Genomic DNA, 20,325 nt, shown 5'->3' with positions numbered 1-20,325 from the left:
AGATATCCTAGAGCCATGATGAGTTCCCACCAATAGGAATACCTGGGAGAGGGGACCTGAGCATTGAGAGTCATGTGTGAAGTGGACCTTTGGGGAACCAGGTGCTGAGGAGACATCAGGCAGCTGATGGAGAGGACAAGTTTTCATCAGAGGCTTCAGAAGTTTCAGCATGTATTTCCCTACTGAATGCACTTTAAAAGGTCAGAGGGAGATAAAAATTAAACTGTGCTTTGGTTATAACCTACTCGTCATGTTGGATCAATATATCAAGTCACATATATTTCCCTAAGTGTCAGACATAGTGCCTGACTCATCCTGGGCATTTGATAAATGCCGAACTGAGCTAACTGCTTTTAGCACATACTCTTCTGTGAATCAAAGTATGTCCATGAGGCAGCCCAAATGAATGGCAGCCCATATTTTTATTTCAGGGTTATGTCTACTTAAATTACACTTCAGGGAAGATTATAAGGAAACACTTAAAATTAGCTACTAAATATACATTTAGAAATAAGTTCTTAATTATTATACATAAATATTGTCAAGCTCCAGAGACACGCTCCTATTGTAACCTATACAAAGCCCAAACATCTCATGGTTTGGTTTTTGACAATGTTACGGTCAAAGAAATATCAATCCAATAGAAAAGTTTGACTGAAACCGATGGACATCTAGGAAAGCATCCGAAGGTATTACATGGATAATGCACAGAAAAACTAAAAAAAAAACAACTCCTCTTTCCCAACTTCTGTTCCTATTAGAACAGAAAATTCCCTTCTCAAAAATTTCCCCAAACTCCCTCTGAAATTCACTCCCTGTCTCTTCTCCCTCCTGGCCTCAAATCTATTCTCAGCATTATCCTCTTCCCTTTCTCTTATACCCTTTTCAGACTTCTCAGCATGTTTTTTTTTTCAATTAATTAATTAATTAATTTATTTTTGGCTGCATTGGGCCTTTGTTGCTGCGCACGGGCCTTCTCTAGTTGCAGCGAGTGGGGGCTACTCTTCGTTGCGGTGCGCGGACTTTTCACTGCAGTGGCTTCTCTTGTTGTGGAGCACAGGCTCTAGGCGCGCGGGCTTCAGTAGTTGTGGCTCATGGGCCCTAGAGCGCAGGCTCAGTAGTTGTGGCACACGGGCTTAGTTGCTCCGCGGCATGTGGGATCTTCCCCAACCAGGGCTCAAACCCGTGTCCCCGGCATTGACAGGCAGATTCTTAACTACTGTGCCACCAGGGAAGTGCTCTCTACCTGGTTTACTCCATTGAATTCATACTTATGAGTGGGAGGGTGAGGAGACTTAGCAGAAAACACCAAGATTTTCCTGAGGAGTTGGGCAGAGAAAGAAGAGGCTGTGAACTTCATTTTCCTCCCCATAAAAGGGAGACTTGCCAAAGAACAGCTTTAGGAGTAAGAATACAGTAATAAACTATAACGGAAATGAATCTGAAATACGTATGTGACTGAATCACTTTGCTGTATACTAGAAACGAACACACTGTAAATCAACTATACTTCAATACACCAGAACAAACAAGAACAAAACCCCAAACACCTGGCCTCTGTCTTACTACCTCTGGGGTTTTCTCCACCTCACAATAACTCATCTTTAGCTTGATAATGAAGTGAAACCCTATAAGAAATGTATTTCTTTGGTTTTGTTTGTGATTAAGATGTATAGTGTAATATTTTATCTCATTAGTCATTGATACCTGGGTGTAAATGAATGTCTTAGTTTCTTTACTGAGAGCAGGGTTGGATGGTAAATTAAGAAAGAGGAAGCTAAGACATGAGAAGGAAAATCTCAATAATGGGGAAAAGTGGGAACATTGGATACAAAATTTGCCATTTTCTTTTTCAAAATGTTGGCAGGGTTAGTTCTGGTCCTGGAGAAAGGCTTATGTAGGAATTATTATTTTGGGGATTCTAGCTGGCTGGTAGGGGTGTGAGTTGGAGCAAACTTTAGGGGGGTGATAGGAGGACCATTTGGCCATATGTATCAGCAGGTTTCAGTGTGCATAGTGAGCCTTGATCCAATGATTCTACTTCTAGGAGTTCATTGGAAAGAACCAACAGGATGTATTTCCAAGGATGTTAACTATAGCATTGATTGAAATTAAGATAATAGTTGTGAGCAAATAACTGGAAGCACCTACCTGTCCAAGAATCGGGAACTGAGTGAGTAAATTAAGGTTCATCATGAGAGGCAATACTACGCAGGTGTAAAGAATCACATCATAAGAGAATGTTTACTTATATGAGAAATGTTCACAAAATGGGTAAGTAGAAAGTAGTTTCTAAAATAACATGTACCGTATGCTACCGTTTATATCTAAATACAGAGAAAAAAGACTGGAAGGATACATTGAAGGTGGTTATCTCCAGGTTCAGGATGATATAGATTTAGACATTTTTTCTTTTGTGCTTTTCTGTATTTTCCAAATTCTCCCCACTAACCCCACATTACTTTTGTAAAACAAATAAGGAGAACATATTTTTAAAAAGAAAGCATTGCTCCAGTTTTTCTAGGTTTGACCTGACTCTCTTTGAGAAGGTGGGTGAACAGGCATCTTTCAGTTAGATGCTCCCACAAAGTTGTTAACTTACAACGATTTCCTAGGTCAATGGTTTGTACTTTCTGTAGAACTCCCACGGGAAGAGCCAGGACCCAGTAAGTGTGTGTTAGAAGTTACCCATAACTTGTTTTTCTTCCTTTAAGTTAGCAGACGTGTTCTTCATAACTCCATAGGCTGTTCACAAGGTGCCCGAGGTGATGATTGGAGAACAGCCTCAGTGTGGGGGACCCAGGTGAACAGCACCAGGAGCCCCAGATAAACTGAGCGCTTCCTTCACCATTCAACACCTTTTGGGGATGCTGATGAAAGCCACCATCCTGTGCCTTGCTTCTTTACAATTTTGCCTTAAGGGTAGAAAACTGGGAAGCTAGCAGGATCCTCTACACGTATTAAACAGATTCTCTTGTAGGTCCCACACTATCTGCCTCAGAAAATTAGCACTTACATTCAGATAACACACTTATTAGAATAAATGGAATAAGTTGGGGTCATTATTAGTGAAAGTATAATTACTTACTTGCTGGATCTACAAAAGTCAAGCATTTCATAGTATTTTGCCTATGAGAAATGTCAACCTAGAATATGAGAAAACAACCAGATTTATCTTTTTTTCAAAGTTTTGGTCATGTTCAAAAGCTTTCAAGGTTTTAGTCTTCTCCTACAGTTTAAGCACAGAAGTTTTGGGGGATCTCTTTAAGGGGAAAAAAATTCTTCTAGCGTTCCAAAAGAACCAAGATCTTGATAGCTTTGTAATATCAAAACACTTCTTTCTCATACCAATAGTCCTCTCTGCTAACACTTCAGAGTTTTACTTCTAAAGGTTTTCAAAGGCAGTGGAACCTGGCATTTGGGGTTTTGTCACTGGGACTCCTGGGAAGCTGGGCTCCTGGACTCTTGATAAAGTGCAGCTACCAAGACCTTGGCCGTAAGGGGAAGTTGCCTTGTAAGATTCACCTTGCACCAGCCTAGCCACCTGACTTCCCCAGCTGCTCCACACACCTAATCACAGTATCAAAAATAAAATAACTTTTTTCTAGACTACAAAAGGGCATAGACTTTGGAGGCAGATAGATCTAGACTCTGTTTTTTATTCCCTTTGCTTACATTGTACTAAACAGTTGTGATAATGGATAAGCAGTGAGATTGACGATCCCTGGGAGAAAAGTATCAGTAAGGGGCACCATGGGCCCAGCAGAGTCTGACCATTAAGCAGTGGATCCTGACCTCACCATCTCTTCCTGCCATTTGAAAATCATTCTCAAAAATGATTTGAGTGGTGACCTAAATGGGAAGGAAATCCAAAAAAGAGAGGAGATATATATATATATATAGAGAGAGAGAGAGCTGATTCACTTCGCTGTACAGTAGAAACTGACACAACATTGTAAAACAATTACACCCCAATTAAGAAAAAGGATTTGATTTCATCTGCTGGTTTTGCCATCTTCTAATCATTCTCCCAAACATCCCCATTCACTTTCTCATGTCACTCTATGCCTTGATTTGCTCAGCTGCAAAGTGGGAAGATAAAACCCACCGTATTCAGTTGTTGAGGAGATTAAATCCAGCTCATGCTCATCTCTGCAGCTACCACTCTGCTTTCCTCTTCCCATCCCCTCCCCCCATAGGTCTTGCCCTTTGCCTGGATATTCTGCTCACTTCTCCTTGCTTGGCTAACTCCCACTCAGAAACTACCTCCTCCAGGAAATCTCTGGAATGACCCACCACAAATCACCACCACCACGACTGGGTTAGACGTTGATTCCAAAGCAGTATTGTAACTGTGTGTTTATCTATCCGTCTCCCCTTCTCGTCTGTTCTCTAAATGATGGTGGGCCCTATACCTTGTACCTGACTGTAATCCTAGGATCTATGGTGCCAGGTACAAAGTAGATGATCAGTAAAAATTTGTTTAATTAATCAATAATGTACGCAGAACTTGCAGAAGTGTACTGGCACACGGGAGGAACCCAACATTGGAGGCCATGATTATGAGGCTGTAAGACTGTGAGGTGATCCCATAAGAAGGCCAACCCCAGAAATGACATAAATTGTTGGCCAAGAGATCCAAAATGTCGGGCTACATCCCTAATACAGACAGACTCTCTGGAAGCTGAACCTGAAGGGAAATGAACAATTGGACATAAAGGACCATTGCTTTTTAATATTTCTGCCTATTTTAATGGGTGTATGGGTCTTGGCTCTTTTTAAAAGTTATATTTCTCCAATGGGCAAGGCAGCTTCTCAATGAAAGATGTAGACATGTCAGGTATTGCAAGAGAGCTATGTGTTGCCGTCAGTGTCACTATCATGACCACCTCTTGTACCTTGTCACTTTTGATCCTCAAGGCGGTTCTGGGAGGTCCATTTATTGCCCTTACTTAACAAGAAAAATTAAGTGACTGGCATAGGATCACACGCAGAAAGGAGCCGCAGTCAAAGTCTTTGTTTTCACTCACATCATGAGAAATCCAACAACCTTGTTCTCTCCTTTCCTGGTAATTATATGTTTGCAGCAATGTCCCTGAGAGGCCACGGATTTCTTCTGTGAGCATGCTCACTCTGGGCAGTGCCTTCCACTGCAGGGCACAAAACTGTCAGTGTCCCATTTAATGTCATTTAAATCCCACCACACTACAAGTAACAAGTTTAAATAAACTCTGTGCTCTCACAGGCAGGCATCACCCTACCTTTCGATTCTCATCTTCCACTTCCCGGGAATATCAGATAATTCCTACCCACACCTAACACCTGCTAGATGACCAGAGGGGCCAGGTGATGTCAAAATGCCTAGTGGCTCCACTGAGAGTCCGTCACGCTGATGTCCACCAGGTAGCATGTGAATGACGGACAACCCTGTTAAAGGCTCTCTGGTGGGAAGAGTTCCAGACAGTGGGACAGTGGGGGGGTGGGGGTGGGTAGGGAGTAGAAGCACGGAGGATTTAGTCCTGGCCAAGCCTCTGTCTCACTGTCTGCTACTTCAACCTACCCTGTCCGACAATTCCAGTCTCTGTCTTAGACATCTGGCTCTGGTCCCTGGAGAACAACATATTCAAAGCTGGCCATGTGCCCACGTTCTTTATACAGCACGTGGGAGGTGCTCCCTGGGGCACCCCAGCCAGGGTGAGCCTCCTGCCTGCCCCCAGATTAGCTTAACTCACCTCCTAGTTGTAAGCAAAGTAGATGAACACTTATGAACTGGGATAATAACATCCTGAAAAGATGGACTAATAATTATAATGAGAGAGCAGTCAAAATAATAGCCATGTTTATTTAGTATCTGTCATTTGAGGAATATGGGGTGAGCCATTGCTGTCAGTTCATGAATCCTCCCTACATGTTTATGAGGGAGAAGAAAAGCAGAGGTCGGTCAGGAAGAATCACTGCAGCAGGGGAAGGGCTGAAAAATATGACGACTCTGGATATCAAAGCTGGGCAGGCAGTCCGGCAAGGAAAATATCCACCTGCCCCCTCCCTCCTGAGCCTTTGCTCAGCCTTCATGCTGCCCTGGGCTCCTACATTCATGTTCGTTTTTCTATCCATGACTTCTGTTCTTTTGTAATTACTCCAGGCCCGAGTTTTCCAAAGTGTGTCCTGATGTATATTAATAAGTATTATTTTTAAAAGGATTACACTGAGTCAATCACAATCAAATAGATTTCTTTAACTATAGGACTTTTCAAAAGCTCTTAATATGCTAATATGCATAGTGAATGTCCCAGCGGAGTATGTACTAGGTTGAACCATTTGAAATCCCTCTTTCGGAGGTCAAACACAATTGAACATTGGCAATTTCATGTAGTCCAACCTAATAGTATTCAGCACTTCCAATCTTGCTTGACCACAGAACTCTTCTGGGAAAAATGTTGCCGTATCAGTGTCCTCAGAACTCACTTTGGGAACCACTGTGTTAAGTAAATACTTAAATACAGAGACTGTTAGGTGCTTGACTGGGGCACGTTGCTTAGACCCCAAGAGGCTCACATGTAACAGGATAATAGATTGAGCAGAATGGGCAGCAGGCAGATGGGGGAATCCCACCAGGCCTTGTGTTTCCAGGAAGGGTGGCCCAATATGGCATTTTCCAACCCAGTAAAAGTGCAGAAATGCACATTACTGTATAGAGTTACAACTGCTGCTATATTAAGGTGTAAGGATTTTTTTTTAACTGTAAAAGTGCTTTAAAATATTTAACTTTTAAAAAATTAATTTATTTTTTTTAATTTTATTTATTTTTGGCTGTGTTGGGTCTTTGTTGCTGTGCGTGGGCTTTCTCTAATTGCGGCGAGCAGGGTCTACTCTTTGTTGCGGTGTGCAGGCTTCTCATTGTGGTGGCTTCTCTTGCTGTGGAGCACAGACTCTAGGCGCACAGGCTTCAGTAGTTGTGGCACGTGGGCTCAGTAGTTGTGGCGCACGGGCTTAGTTGCTCCGCGGCATGTGGGATCTTCCTGGACCAGGGCTCAAACCCGTGTCCCCTGCATTGGCAGGCTTCCCACCCGGACCTGTCTGGAAACTTAACCCCAGGCTTCAAGGCTTCTGCCAGGGCTCCTTTGGGGTCTGGAAGAAGCTCCCTCTCACACAGCCCTTGCTAGTACGCAACTGGCCCTCCCTCGCCTCGTAAGACTTATCCTGACCCTGAAGCTCACACCAGCCACTTTTTCTTTTTTAACATCTTTATTAGAGTATAATTGCTTTACAAGGGTTTGTTAGTTTCTGCTGTATAACAAAGTGAATCAGCTATATGTATACATATATCCCCATATCTCCTCCACCAGCCACTTTTAAAGGGCAGTTGTCCCCATACTGTTATATTCTGTTCCTGGACCTTGAGGCCTTTTAGCAAAGGGTACAGTCAATCATCGAATATGCAAAATGAGTGAAAGGCTACTTCCTCATACCAGAGGCAGGTTCCCTGGAGGTGGAGCCTGGTGGTTTTGAGCTGCATGGGGCAGCAGAGGAGGGCGGCTACCACCTGACCAGGTGTAGAGTGGCAGAGGACAACCCCAGGAGATGGGACCAGTGTCATGGGATAGGGCTGAGGGCGGGATTCAGGAGAGTGTAGCGTCTTGGAGACCATGGAAGGAAGTGTTTCAAGGAGGCAGTCGTGGGACATTTTGTGTTGAATGCTGTTGTGAAGATAAGTAAGATCAGATCAGAGAAGCTGACATTAGATTTGGCAACATGGAGGTCGCTAGAAACATTGACAGTAGTGATAGATACCTTGGTGCAGTGAGGACAAAACCCCACTGGAGTAACTTAAGGAGAGAATAGTAATAGAATTTGCAGTTTACAGTAAGTGTCTGCTAAACGCTTTACATGCATTCATTCACATATTTCTCACAATCTTACGGTGCAGATGCTAACATCATGCCCATTTTACAGATGAGGAAGCCAGGCCCAGAGACGATAAATAACTTGCCCAAGGCCACACGGCTGGAAAGTGGCGGAGCCTGGGTTGCAACCCGCTGCCAGGTCCAGTCTGCCCTGAGCTTGAGACACCCCTCAAGCTCCCTCTACAACACCAGCAAGTCATAGTTCACTAACTCTGGGCAGCTTTCAACAAGTTTGCTAAGAAGGGAAAAAGAGAGGGGGCAGGAGAGGTTGTGGAGCTGAGAGAGGGCTTTTCTTTTAAACTAGAAAACACTGACATTCAGGTGGCATGCTGACAGGGATACTGGAGGAGGGGAGAGGAGATGGATCCAGGGCGCAGAGGGGTTGCCCTTCTCTCGGAGCTGGGCTCGTCCTCTGGTACCAGGATGGATGCAGAGAAGAAGGGTGCAGATGAGTGTGGCAGGCGGCCGTGGAAGAGAAAAGTTGAGGGAGCCAGAATCTGCCGGGCTCCTATTTTCTCAGTGAAGGATACAGAGAGATAAGAGGCTTGCAGGAGGCCTGGAGAGAGGAGAGGTGTGAAATGGCCTTTTTGGGGTGAGGAGGGAGGAGAACGCAGTGAAAAGCCAAGACAGGGAGCAAAAAGAGACAATTCAATACCCTGACACTTTAAGGATGCTCTGTTTCTCAAATCTTTCATGCTTTTTATTCTATGAAATTTTTCATTCTAAATCTGCAGGGAAAGAAAGAGGGGAAACTGTCTTCCCTTTCTCTCATTACTGCTATGCTGGAGCGGTAGGAATACATTTGGAAGAGATGTGATAGTAAATCTGAAACATCCCAGGCAGAGGGTTTGGGATTGTGGAAAGCTTCATGTTTTTTTCCTTGGTTTTCGTCAAGGCCCATCTGCCCCTCTTTAGAACACTTCTTAAGGAGAAATGCAGAATGATACATGATCACGGGTGAAATTTATCTCTATCAGGAGTCAATCCTCGTGCTCTCCCTGAGGAATCACAGAGCCCAGAGAGAAGGCTAAAACAGCATCACCTGAAGGGCTTGTTAAAACACAGATTGCTTAAATTCCATATATATGTGTTAGCATGCGGTATTTGTCTTTCTCTTTCTGACTTACTTCACTCTGTATGACAGACTCTAGGTCCATCCACCTCACTACAAATAGCTCAATTTCACTACCAAACGTAAGGTAGATAGCTAGTAGGAAGCAGCCGCATATCACAGGGATATCAGCTCGGTGCTTTGTGACCACCTGGAGGGGTGGGATAGGGAGGGTGGGAGGGAGGGACACGCAAGAGGGAAGAGATATGGGGGCATATGTATATGTATAGCTGATTCACTTTGTTATAAAGCAGAAACTAACACACCATTGTAAAGCAATTATACTCCAATAAAGATGTAAAAAAACAAACCAAAAAAACACAGATTGCTGGGCCCTGCCCCTAGTTTGGGATTCCATAGGTCTGGAGGGGGGAGTGCAAATCTGCATTTCTCTGAGGCCCAGACCGTGGAGCGAGTGTTACCACCCCAGGCAGCGAGCACTTTCCTGAATCTCGTAGAACAAGGACTAGAGAAGAAGGTATCTCCACTGAAATCCCAGAAGAATTCAGACACAGAGGTCCCTTAAGCCCAGCTGCTACTTTTGGACTGGTTATTCCTCACCTTCCCTTTGAGTCACTCTGTTATTTTGTAAAAACAACGGGAGGGCATGACTGAATAAGTATCTAACACATACATTGGTAACTACTCGCAAGGTGCTGCTCTGAGCTCTTTACATGGATTCACTCATTTAGTCTTCACAACAAATGAGAGGCTGGTACAATTATTAACTCCAATTTCCTGAGGAAATGAAAACACAGAGAGGTTAAGCAACTTACTTGGGGCCACCCAGCTAGGAGAGCAGGAATATGAGACTAACCCCAGCACCGACATTATTTCCACTTCTTTTTATGTCAAAGGTAAATATGGATGAAGCTTTGGTCTCTCAGATTTAGGGATCTTTGATGTTTTGGTAAATCGTGGTCAGATGGGGTCCAGTACGGTTTTTAGCTAGGGTCACTGGGCAATATGGAACCATTGAAAGATCATTATTCTACCCATTTTTAACTGCATGACCCTTTGGCAAGTTGCACAATTTCTTTTTATTATCTCATAGATAAAATGAGGGGGTGTACTGACTTTCTGAATTTTCAAGCTTTGAAAGGATGTAATTTTCACTGAGTTTCAATCACTTCTCACTCCTGTACTCACTCATCTAGAGCAGCTGCCTGAAACAACACAGAGCCAGGGTTGATACGCCACAGGCTCCGGCTTGTTCTGGGGACAGCGCCCTCCTCGGCCGGCTGAGAACTCTTCCACCCTGGCCGTCTGGTCCCTGAGGAGTTTTGCCAGTGTTGAGCTGGGGTCTGCTTTAAGTGGCAGGAGATGAGGCAGAGCTGATTAGAAAGATAATTTTCTAATAAAAGTCAGTATAGAGGTCTAGGTAGGAGCTTGTTGGTTTCTGCTGACCCGGGGCACATGGAGCGGGTCATCTTGCCTCAACATTTGCATCTGTGAAATGGAGATAATTAGGAGTGTGGTGTCGTTTAGCTAATTAACCATTACCCAGTGCTTGGTCATAGCCCCATAGCTCCATCGGCCCCCTGAAGGCTATGGCTCTTGACAACAGCAGTGCCTCATCGGAAGATTTATTTGCTGAGCTTGTACACTCAAGGACCTCCCAGACTCCCCTCACCCACCTTAACGCTTGATACTGGCAGAGCCATACATATATTCTAAACCCTAGTCATCCTCAGGTTGACAGAAGAATGGTCTCAGACTCATAGACAACAAAAGGTGGGGTGGACTTTTTTTTTTTTTTTCAAAATAAGAAGCTGAAAAACTCTGAATAGTCTCCAGAGTGTTGTTAGAGTGACCTGGCATTAAGAGACCCCGGTAGCAATTTATCCAAAGTATACTAGAGCGCGTAGTTCACAGCCATGTATCTGGAATGTAGAGAGATTTGCAGATGAAGACTCTAGCAATAACTCTTAGGATGTGCCAGGCACATAATTATCACATGCCATTCAAACAACTCTAGGAGTTAAGTTCTATTATCAGCCCATTTCATAGGTAGGTAAATTGAGGCCCACACAGTTCAAGGTGGCACAAGGATTTGAACCCAGGTAGCGTGATTCCAGAGCCGAAATGGGTAGCCATGGAGCTACGCTGCCTCCCTATGACAAGGGACAAGACAAAGGCCAGGCCCTCGACGAGCCAACCCCACTGAGGGAAACAGACGAGCACAAGAACAGGTGTTCATCAACATGGCTGACCACGAACATAAAAGGAGCAATTAACTGCAACTAGAAAGACCCAGCAAGACCTCAATGTGGAAGCGGCATGCGAGCTGAATGCCGAAAGAAATGAGTAACATTGCAGCAGGTGGAGATGGGGCTAGAGCAACATGCTCAGGAGGTAACCTGCCCCTGGTGTGGGCAGGAACACAGGCGCCTCCTGTTTAGTCTTTCTTCCACTGTGCAATTTATCTCGTTTTCCAACTCTCTGTTCTGCTCATGACGATGGGCACTCAAGGTCCCAAAGTCTCAGGTTTTATAGGCTCAGAGGGTCTGAAAGTTGGACCCATCTTTTCATACCTCGATGGGGATTCAAGTGTCAGCATGGCCTGTGCTGAGATCCTCCCCAGGCCAGGCCTTTGGAGAGATTTTCTCACTAGGCAAACTTGTTATGTTGCCAAGCACCACTTTGGCCATCAAAGTCTGGTATGTATGAGCCAGCCACCAGCTCGAAATCTTGGGGGCAATGGGAAACCAAGATTTTGGAACAAAGTTCCCTGTGCCTCCCTTGTTCTAGCCTCCCTCATTCTCTGTTTCATCCACCTTCCTCTGGTAGACTTCTGCTCCTTTTCTATGCAGTGGCTTCCTTCCTTTGACATGTCTTCATTAATCCCATTGTGGCTGGCGATTTCCCCCAGTCTTAAGTGCTCCGAAGAGCTCTCTTCAGATACAAGAGCCAGAATGAGACAGATGAAGAATCCAGGGAGAAGGAAGGAACGGAGGGAGGAAGGGAGGGGGGAAGGGAGAAAGGGAAGGAAAGAAAGAAGAAAGGAAGGAAAGAAGAAGGAAAAAGGGAAGGAAAGAAGGAAGAAAGGAAAGAAAGAAGGAACAAATGAAAGAAGGAAGGAAAGAAGGAGGGAAGGGAGAAGAGAAAGAAGGGATGGGGAGGCCGGGGAGAAAGGAGAGCAGAGTAACTATGTTAAATCCATGCCACTGGGTCTCACTTCTGCTTTAGCTGTGTCTCTGCTTTCTGGAAGGAGAGCTACAAGATGCTACAGCTATCTGGTATTCTCTGTTGCCAGCGCATGGTCAACACACCCATGAACCTAGACTCAGGATCCTTGCCTCTTCCTGGCCTCATCTGAGTTCAGGAGCTACTTGGCATCATATCTTCCTCACTTTCTGGGCAAAGCCACATGAGTTCTGCTTAAATGCTGCATAGGCCGTATTATTGTCCGGATTGGATCTCCCGACCAGCACCAGGCCTGATACCCCTACCAGTCCAGGGTGCTCCATGAAACTTCTCTGTTGACATCCATGAGACCCTTCTATCTTGGTTCTATCCTACCTCTCCCACCACTTGCTCCCAGTTCTTTCTTTGACTCACCTTCCTCTGCCCACCCTTAAACGCTGGTGTGCGTCAGCTTCCCATCCCCGGTCCCTTGCTCCTCTCCTGCTATGTGCTCTCCTTACAAGACATCCCAGCTGACTATTCCCTGCCTCCTGCTTCTGACTCTCAAACTGACATCTCCAGCCCTGACCTCTCCCAGTTTCTCTCAGTGGATGCTGTCCACTGAGCATCTCCGCCTAGAGGCCCCAGGAGAACCTCAAATTCTACACATGCCGAAGTTAACTCTCATCTCTTCTCCCTCTTTCCCAACTCACTGTATCTAATCCAGGAACATGGGGTTCATTCCAGGCTCCACCCTTTGCCTCATCCATTCCTATTCTGTACCACCCTACCTGCCCCTCCATTCATTTACCAAATATCACCAATTTTTTTTTTACATCTTTATTGGAGTATAATTGCTTTACAATGGTGTGTTAGTTTCTGCTTTATAACAAAGTGAATCAGTTATACATATACATATGTTCCCATATCTCTTCCCTCTTGCATCTCCCTCCCTCCCACCCTCCCTATCCCACCCCTCCAGGCGGTCACAAAGCACCGAGCTGATCTCCCTGTGCTCTGCAGCTGCTTCCCACTAGCTATCTACCTTATCACCAATTTTAAGTCCTAAACATTTCTTGAATAGTTTTCCCCTCTCTGGACCCCTGCTATCATTCTCAACTTCAGGTCCTGAGCATTCCTTATGTAACTGTTTCCCTGCAGTTTCTCTGCCCTCCTATCCATTCTCTATGCTGCCTCTGGAATAACCTGCCTAAGATGAAAACCACCAAGATTCCCTTGCTTGAGACTTCAATGGCTCTTCATCACCCACACCAAATTCCTAGCTCTGAGTCTGCTTGATAAAGGCCCAGCATGACCTGGCTCTGCCTCTCCAGCCTCATCTCAGCACCCCCCGCCTCAAGCTTCATGCTCGGGTAATGATATGGAGTAGCCTGTAACTCTCCAACACCCCATGCTGCTTCGTGAGCTTTATTCTATTATCGTATCCCATCCTGTCCTGTCCTGTCCTATCCCCTCTGTCTAGAGGGTCCTTCCCATCCTTCTTCACCTGGACTATGCTACTTCATCCTCAAGACTTAGCCCAGCCATCACCTGGTTCAGGAAACCTTCCCCAAAGCCTCAGGTTAGGGAAGTGCTCCTGTTGCATTCTGCCCTATTGTCTCATGGCTTATGAACAGCAGGTTGGAATTGTCTGTTTGGGAGTCTTTCCTTCCCATTAGCCTAAAATCCTGTCAGTGTTTTAGTTGCCTTCGCACTAGTGCACTAGTGCCTGGTGCACTAGTGCCTGGCGCAGTGCCCAGCACATAGTAGGTGCTCCATTAATGCTGTTGATCAGAATGTAACCCCTTCAGATCAGGGATCATGACTTTTCCACCCACAGACTCCTAGCAGGCACTCAAATGTTCCACGGGTCACAGTTATGGTCAATTAATCTACAACAAAGGAGGAAGAATATACAATGGAGAAAAGACAGCCTCTTCAATAAGTGATGCTGGGAAAACTGGACAACTACATGTAAAAGAATGAAATTAGAACATTCTCTAACACCATACACAAAAATAAACTCAAAATGGATTAAAGACCTAAATGTAAGACCAAATAATATAAATATCCTAGAAGGAAACACAGACAGAGCACTCTTTGATATAAATTGAGGCAATATTTTTTTGAATCAGTCTCCTAAAGCAAAGGAAATAAAAGCAAAAATAAACAAATGGAACCTAATTAAACTTAAAAGCTTTTGCATAGCAAAGGAATCCATCGACAAAATGAAAAGACAACCTATTGAATGGGAGAAAATAATATTTGCAAATGATAAGACTGATAAGGGGTTAGTACCCAACATATATAAACAGTTCATACAACTCAACATCAAAAAAACAAACAACCCAATTGAAAAATGGGCAGAAGAACCAAACAGACATTTCTCCAAAGAAGACATACAGATGCCAACAAGCACACGAACAGGTGACCAACATTGCTAATTACTAGAGAAATGCAAATCAAAACTACAATGGGGTACCACTTCACACTGGTCAGAATGGCAATCATTAATAAGTCTACACATAACAAATGATGGAGAGGGTGTGGAGAAAAAGGAACCTTCCTACACTGTTGTTGGGAATGTAAGTTGGTGCAGCCACTATGGAAAACAGTATGGAGGTTCTTCAAAAAACTAAAAATAGAGTTGTCATATGATCCAGCAATCCCACTGCTGGACATATACCTGGACAAAACTATAATTTAAAAAGACACATGCACACCTATGTTCGTAGCAGCATTATTTACAATAGCCAAGACATGGAAACAACCTAAATGTCTATCGGCAGAGGAATGGATAAAGAAGATGTGGTACGTATATACAGTGGAATATTACTCAGCCATAAAAAGAATGAGATAATGCCACTTGCAGCAACATGGATGGAACTAGAGATTATCATACTAAGTGAAGTAAGTCAGACAAAGACAAATGCCATATCACTTATATGTGGAATCTAAAGTATGACACTGATGAACTTCTATGAAACAGAAACAGACTCACAGACATAGAGAACAGACTTGTGGTTGCCAAGGGGTGGGGGGTGGATGAGGGATGGAGTGGGAGTTTGGGGTTAGCAGATGCCAACTATTATATATAGGATGGATAAACAACAAGGTCCTACTGTATAGCACAGGGAACTATATTCAGTACCCTATGATAAAGCATAATGGAAAAGAATATGAAAAACAGTGTATGTATGTGTATAACTGAATCACTTTGCTGTACACCTGAAACTAATACAACATTGTTAATCAACTGTACTCCAATATAAAATAAAAAGTAAAAAAAAATAAAATAAAAACTAGACAGTCTCATGTCAGTTAAGGTCACATTTGGCTGTTTAAAGTTAATAAAAAACTGACTTCAAAACAAAACAAAACAAAAATCACAACATTGTGAGTCAACTATACTTCAATAAAACAAAAAACCAAAAAAACCCTCCACAACCCGATTAAAAAATGAGAAGAACTGAATAAACATTTTTCCAAAGAGGAAATACAGATGGCCAACAGGCATGTGAAAAGATGCTCAACATTGCTAATCATCAGGGAAATGCAAGTCAAAATCATAATGAGATACCACCTCACACCTGTCAGAGTGGCTATCATCAAAAAGAACACAAATAACAAACGTTGGCGAGGGTGTGGAGAAAAGGGAACCCTTGTGCACTGTTAGTAGGAATGTAAATGGGTGCAGCCACTGTGGAAAACAGTATGGAGCTTTCTTGAAAAACTAAAAACAGAGTTACCATATGATCCAGGAGTTCCAATCCTGGGTATATATCTGAAAAAAACAAAACCACTAAGTCTAAAAGATACATTCACCCCAATGTTCATAGCAGCATTATTTACAATTGCCAGTATATGGAAACAACCTAAGTGTCCATCAACAGATGAATGGGTAAAGAAGCTGTGGTATATATATATTATATAATATATATATATAATGGAATACTACTCAGCCATAAAAAAGAATGAAATTTTGCCATTTGCAGCAACATGGGCAGACTTGGATGACATTATACTACGTGAAATAAGTCAGACAGAGAAAGACAAATATTGTATGATCTCAATTACATGTGGGATCTAAAAAATACAACAAACTAGGGAATAAAGCAGACAAGAATCAGACTCACAGACCTAGAGAACAAACTAGTGGTTATAAATGGGAAGAGGGTATGGGGGAGAGGCAACAGAGGGGTAGGATATTAAGAGGTACAAATTGTTATGTATAAAATAAATAAGCTACAAGGATATACTGTACCACACAGGGAATATAGTCAATATTTTATAATAACTATAAATGGAGTATAACCTTTAAAACTTGTGGATCACTATATTGTGCACCTGTAACATTGTACAGCAACTATACTTCAATTAAAAAAAAAAAGAAAAAAAATGTTCCATGGGTGAAGGCTGCTTCCATTGATGGCCATGAAGGGAAAAGGGGAAGACGGTTCTGACCACAAAGCTCCTAAATGTACCATGCAGGCAGGCCTGGTAGAACATACACACCAGCATCCCATCTCCAAGTGGCATGCATTCTGAGTGTGAGATTTGAAGATAGTAAGCTCTCTGGTAATTATTTAAGAAAATAATCCACTGGGTCCGCAGAGGATGGGGAGATCCTCTCATGAACTCTCCCACATCACCAATGGCCATGATCACCTCATGAACTTAATATACTCATAAAATGTATGAGTATATTAAGGAAAATTATGGCCTTGTTAGGGTGGAGAGTGGACACCAGCTTCACCCAGATGGGCTCCACCCGCTTCCCTGGAACAGCCCTCCAGCCCCCCTGATTCCCACCCAGCTTGCCCATCGGCCCTCTTCCCAGTGGCCTCTTTGCACAAAGGTTCAGCCATGCTCACCTCCTTCATCCTGGGGGCAACAGAGGGTCCACCTGCATTCCACCCATCATCAGTCATAGATTCCCTTCTACCCTCCCAAATAGCCCTATGCCACCCTGCTCAGTGCCCCCACAAGAGCCTTGACATCCCAGCCTGGCACACACACTGGCATGTGACAGCCCTCCATGGCAGAAAACCAACCTGACCCTGAACGGGGGTCTTGAGTTAAACTGAGTCCACTTAGGCTCTTGTCTGGCCAGATTCCCGCCAGCCCAATGCTGGATCAGATAAGGGTACAGGTGGGGACCTATGGGACAGCCCAGCAGTCCTCAGCAACCCCCAAAGCCCTCACCCCAGTTTCCTCCACCTGTAAGCATAGAGAAGAGAGCGCTACCTCCAGAAGATGACCTGCCCTCGGGAAGCCATGGTGGGAGGAACAGGCCCTTCCCGCAGGGCGCTAGATGCTGGGGTGAGTGGAGCTGCTGCTGCCTTCCCGTTGCCGTGATGCACAGCTGGCCAGGGTGTGCCGGCCTGAAATACTGGGCTCAGATGGGAGTGGTCGATGCAGCTGTGGATGGCTCAGAAGTCCTGCTGCTGAAGTCCCTGCAGGCACAGAGGCTGCCTGTCCCAGCCAGGGAGGCCAGGCACGCGGAACCGCCTTGCCAAGCCTTGACCCGGTGAGAGGGTGGGAAAGAAAAGCTTCCCAGGCCCCCTGCTTCAGGGCTTATATTCACACACGTCAATTCTCCTGACTGCGGAAGGAGAGCTAGGGAGGGAGAGTTCATCTCCACCTAAGCAAGGACTGGAACAGCTCAAAGGGGCAGGTCTGTGCCAGGAAGTTGGGAGGCTGGGAGTCCTTCCTGTGGTGGCTGGTGCTCAGACAGAGGCTGGGTCACCCCTGGTGGGATCTCTTGTGGAGGACACTCGTGCTGAGGGACCTCAGAAGGCTGTGAGCCAAGATGACAAGAGTACTGAGTCTGTCACTCAAGACTGAGCTCACCTCGGGCCCCTGAGACTGCCCGTCTGGGTGGGCAGATCTCCACTGGTTTCATTTCAGTTAAAGGGTGAGAGGTCCTGCCCTGCCCACCTCACAACTAGTTTGAGACTCCAAAATGACACAGAATGTGCACTACATAGAAGCTATTGCTGTTGGGTGAGTGGGTTAGAAAAACTGGTCTCTGACATTTCATCCAGCACTCATATTTCCAACAAGACAGGAAGTCTAAGGCATAAAGCCCTCTCTCTCTCTGTATTGTCTCCTCCATCCCCCGAAGGGGCACCCTGGATGGGAAACATACACTGACTGGATGATTCACCAGCTACTAGCTGGCTACTGTGTTTATTTCAGGGTAAAGATGCCCCAGGACTTCAGCTGAATGACTCCAGTGTTGGTGCACCAGCTGCTGGAATAAGCATGAAGCACAGCTGGGAAAGGAAGAGAGAACCGGGTGGTGGGGAGAAGACAGAAGAGGAGAGGGTAATTTAATAGTGGGAAGGTCTGTCTTTGTTTTTATTTCTTTAAATATTTTTTCTCTCTAGGCTTTTTAAAAAAATTCAAGTATAGTTGATTTACAATGTTGTTAATTTCTGGTGTACAGCAAAGTGATTAAGTTACACATATATATTCTTTTTCATTATAAGTAATTACAAGATATTGAATGTAGTTCCCTGTGCTATTCAGTGGGTCCTTGTTGATTATCTATTTTATGTATAGTAGTGTGTATCTGTTAATCCCAAACTCTTAATTTATCCCTCCCCCTTTTCCCTTTGGTAACCATAAATTTGTTTTCTGTGCCTGTGAGTCTGTTTCTATTTTGTAAATAAGGTCATTTGTATCATTTTTAAAAAAAGATTCCACATATAAGTGATATCATATGCTTTTTGTCTTTCTCTGTCTGACTTACTTCACTCAGTATGACAATCTCTAGGCCCATCCGTGTTGCTGCAAATGGCAATATTTCATTCTCTTTATGTCTGAGTAGTATTCCATTGTATACGCGTACAACATCTTCTTTCTACATTCCTCTGTCGATGGACATTTAGGTGGCTTCCATGTCTTGGCTATTGTAAATAGTGCTGCTATGAACATTGGGGTACATGTATCTTTTCGAATTAGGGTTTTCTCCGGATATATGCCCAGGTGTGGGATTGCTGGATCATACGGCAACTCTATTTTTAGTTTTTTAAGGAATTTCCATCCTGTTTTCCATAGTGGCTGCACCAATTTACATTCCCGAAAACAGTGTAGGAGGGTTGTTGGAAGATCTTTAGAGTCAACCAGAGCCAGGTCCAAATCCTGGGTTCTTAATCACGTGACTTTGGGGAAATTCCTTTACCATCCTTCAAGGCATCTCTTACTGGGCTGGGGTGCAGAGTACCTGAGGGGCTCCACATGCTTTCCCCTTCTCCAGAGTAAGTAAAGGGGTGACGCCTGGGACTTATGAGGTGCCTGTGCTAACTGGATCCTTTCTGGGTCTGGGGAGGCTGAAGGAAGTGGGAGCAGTGATTTCAGTAATTACTATAAAGTGTCCATCGACAGATGAATGGTTAAAGAAGATGTGGCACATATATACAATGGAATATTACTCAGCCATAAAAAGAAACAAAATTGAGTTATTTGTAGTGAGGTGGATGGACCTGGAGTCTGTCATACAGAGTGAAGTAAGTCAGAAAGAGAAAAACAAATACCGTATGCTAACACATATATATGGAATCTTAAAAAGAAAAAAGGTTCTGAAGAACCTAGGGGCAGGACAGGAATAAAGACGCAGATGTAGAGAATGGACTTGAGGACACGGGGAGGGGGAAGGGTAAGCTGGGATGAAGTGAAAGAGTGGCATGGACATATATACACAACTAAATGTAAAATATAGCTAGCGGGAAGCAGCCACATAGCACAGGGAGATCAGCTCGGTGCTTTGTGACCACCTAGGATAGGATAGGATAGGATAGGGAGGGTGGGAGGGAGGTAGGATAGGGAGGGTGGGAGGGAGACGCAAGAGTGAGGGGATATGGGGATATATGTATATGTATAGCTGATTCACTTTGTTATAAAGCAGAAACTAACACACCATTGTAAAGCAATTATACTCTAATAAAGATGTTAAAAAAAAATCCTATACATCTGACCCACCCCAAAGGCACAAGGTTTCTGCCCAGTCCTCAACAAGCCTCAAAAAGGACAGGCCCCCCTCAAACAGCCCGGAGCAGGGTCACCCAGTATGTCTCCTCCAGCCATCCATCATCACTGCAAGATGGGCTAAGGAAGGTCTGGAGGAAAAAACCAAGACAACCCACTGACAGATAAAGTGACTGATAAGCAGTTTCTGTC

At 44.2% G+C, this 20,325-nt stretch overlaps 1 protein-coding gene across 1 annotated transcript in view; it reads right to left on the bottom strand.

Moving 5' to 3' along the window:
* Positions 1 to 17,420, bottom strand: part of VTCN1 (V-set domain containing T cell activation inhibitor 1) — a gene marked incomplete at its 5' end in the record, with an annotated part of 60,515 nt that extends 43,095 nt beyond the window's left edge. The window contains 1 exon segment of the mRNA XM_082832361.1: positions 17,389 to 17,420. Within this exon segment, the coding sequence (XP_082688487.1) occupies positions 17,389 to 17,420 (32 nt within the window).
* Positions 17,421 to 20,325: the final 2,905 nt, after the last annotated feature.

Source organism: Leucopleurus acutus (genome assembly GCF_964270905.1).
Source record: "Leucopleurus acutus genome assembly, chromosome: 2".
Taxonomy (NCBI): Eukaryota; Metazoa; Chordata; class Mammalia; order Artiodactyla; family Delphinidae; genus Leucopleurus; species Leucopleurus acutus.
Note: the sequence above shows the minus strand (reverse complement) of the source record. Positions and strands in the feature narration are given on the sequence as shown.